We start from the raw sequence: 1788 nt of genomic DNA on the forward strand, positions 1-1788 counted from the left end.
AGATAATAGTAATAATATCATGTGCTAGCCACAAGATACTGTACATGTGAAAGGACACCTTTATAATGAGGACATTTGTCCTAAACCCCTACTTGACACAAACCTACAAAATTGAATCTGAACAAATCCAATGAGGACATTATAGTGGGGTTCCAATGGGGTACATTAAGGGGTACATTAAGTTTAATTATACTGTCATATGAATTTACTTGTTCTCGTGAGAAGGCCACATAGAGTCCAGAGAGTATTCCCTTACTCTCATACTCCTCCAGCTCCTCCTGATACAAGTAATCATGAGCACAATTACGACAACCAAAGAAAAGTAATGTAGCTCCAAGTTTCTTATCTGAAAGAAAGATTAAAATTAATATTAATTGATGATCCTTGTATCAAATTAGTAAATCTATGTAATGTACATGTACATGTAGGTATTCTTCCTCAATTCAGATATGCAATCATTAGTCAGTAATATTACAATTATAGATGAGGTTTCTGTTGGGTTTCTGGCAAGTTTTAATTTCATCCCATCAAGTTGTTTTAGTAATAATCTAAACTTACTATGAGGCAAAGTTATTGGTTATATAATACATAACATAAACTCCAGTATTAATGGGATTCACACTACATACAAAATACAATTACATGTAGTACTGTATAGCAGGTTTATTTTGAGCATAAAAAACAAGGATAACAAATTTCGCAAATTTCTAAAGATTTGCGAAATTAAATTCCTTGAAAATCAATTTAATACAGCACAAGATGGGAGAAAAGTGGTAATTTGCAAAAAATAATTCCGTGAACCTCCAGATACAGGCTATTCGCGAAAATTATTATCCTCGAAATAAAACCGTTATACGGTATACTGTAGTTTGAAATTCCTATACTCCAAAATTTTTGCAAATAGCCAGTAAAATTTTTGTTGCCAATTTAAATGTGCCTTGGCTTTTCATACATGTAGTTCAGTAGAGGATAATTCTACAAATTTGCAAAAATTGGCACCAGGCAGGGGTCAATAACAAAACCTTAATTATAATAACACTTTTAATTACACTCCTTTTGTAAAAATGACTTAATTAGAAATACAATTATGCCATGTTGAAGTAATTACAATTAAAAATGCTATTTTAATATGTTTTTGCATGAAACAGGAAAAGGGAAAGTTACTGGTATAGGAGATGATGACTGCTGTTGAACTTAGCACTGGTTGTAAGTAATAACATAATATTATTGTCACCAGGGTTTCCCACAAAGCATGCTAAGTATAAGCTAAACAGCACACTTCGTCAGCTTATAAGCACTGCACTATAGTGCACGCCTTTTGGAGTAACTTTTGAAATTCATAATACATGTACACAACATAAGTAAATGAATCTGATCAAAAAAATTATAAGAATTGAGAATTATTTCCTTGAAATTTTTGGTAAAATTTGGCCAAAAAGGGACCTTCATCAAATTTTGTAGCAACTTTAGAAATTTATTAAAAAGCCAATTTTGATTGCAATTGGCTCAAACTTTCTACACAACATAATAAAATGTATATATATCAGGAAAAAAAATTAAAATGGAGAATTCTCTCGCAGCCATTTTTGACAATTTGGCCAAAGGCCATGTACTAGTACATGGTCTCGGGCTAGATTTTTGAGCAACTTTAAAAACTTGAAATCTAATTTTGATTGGACAAATTATGCACAAAAAAAATTTTATGCACAAAATACATGCACAAACATGTACATGTACACTGTATGGCTTTCCTTTACACAGAATGACAAGTCTACTGAGTCAGTTGTT

At 31.7% G+C, this 1788-nt stretch overlaps 1 protein-coding gene across 1 annotated transcript in view; it reads right to left on the reverse strand.

Annotated features, from left to right (window-relative positions):
- LOC100634262 (NADPH--cytochrome P450 reductase-like) overlaps positions 1–1788 on the reverse strand; it is a 19658-nt gene that overhangs the window by 552 nt on the left and 17318 nt on the right. Inside the window, exons 7-8 of the mRNA XM_019993081.1 lie at positions 1050–1053; positions 84–346 (exon numbers count right to left, since the gene is read on the reverse strand). Of these exons, the coding sequence (XP_019848640.1) occupies positions 84–346; positions 1050–1053 (267 nt within the window). The remainder of the gene's footprint in view (positions 1–83; positions 347–1049; positions 1054–1788) is intronic.

The sequence above is a fragment of the Amphimedon queenslandica genome, unplaced genomic scaffold (assembly GCF_000090795.2).
Source record: "Amphimedon queenslandica unplaced genomic scaffold, v1.1 AMPQUscaffold_13501, whole genome shotgun sequence".
NCBI classification, from domain to species: domain Eukaryota; kingdom Metazoa; phylum Porifera; class Demospongiae; order Haplosclerida; family Niphatidae; genus Amphimedon; species Amphimedon queenslandica.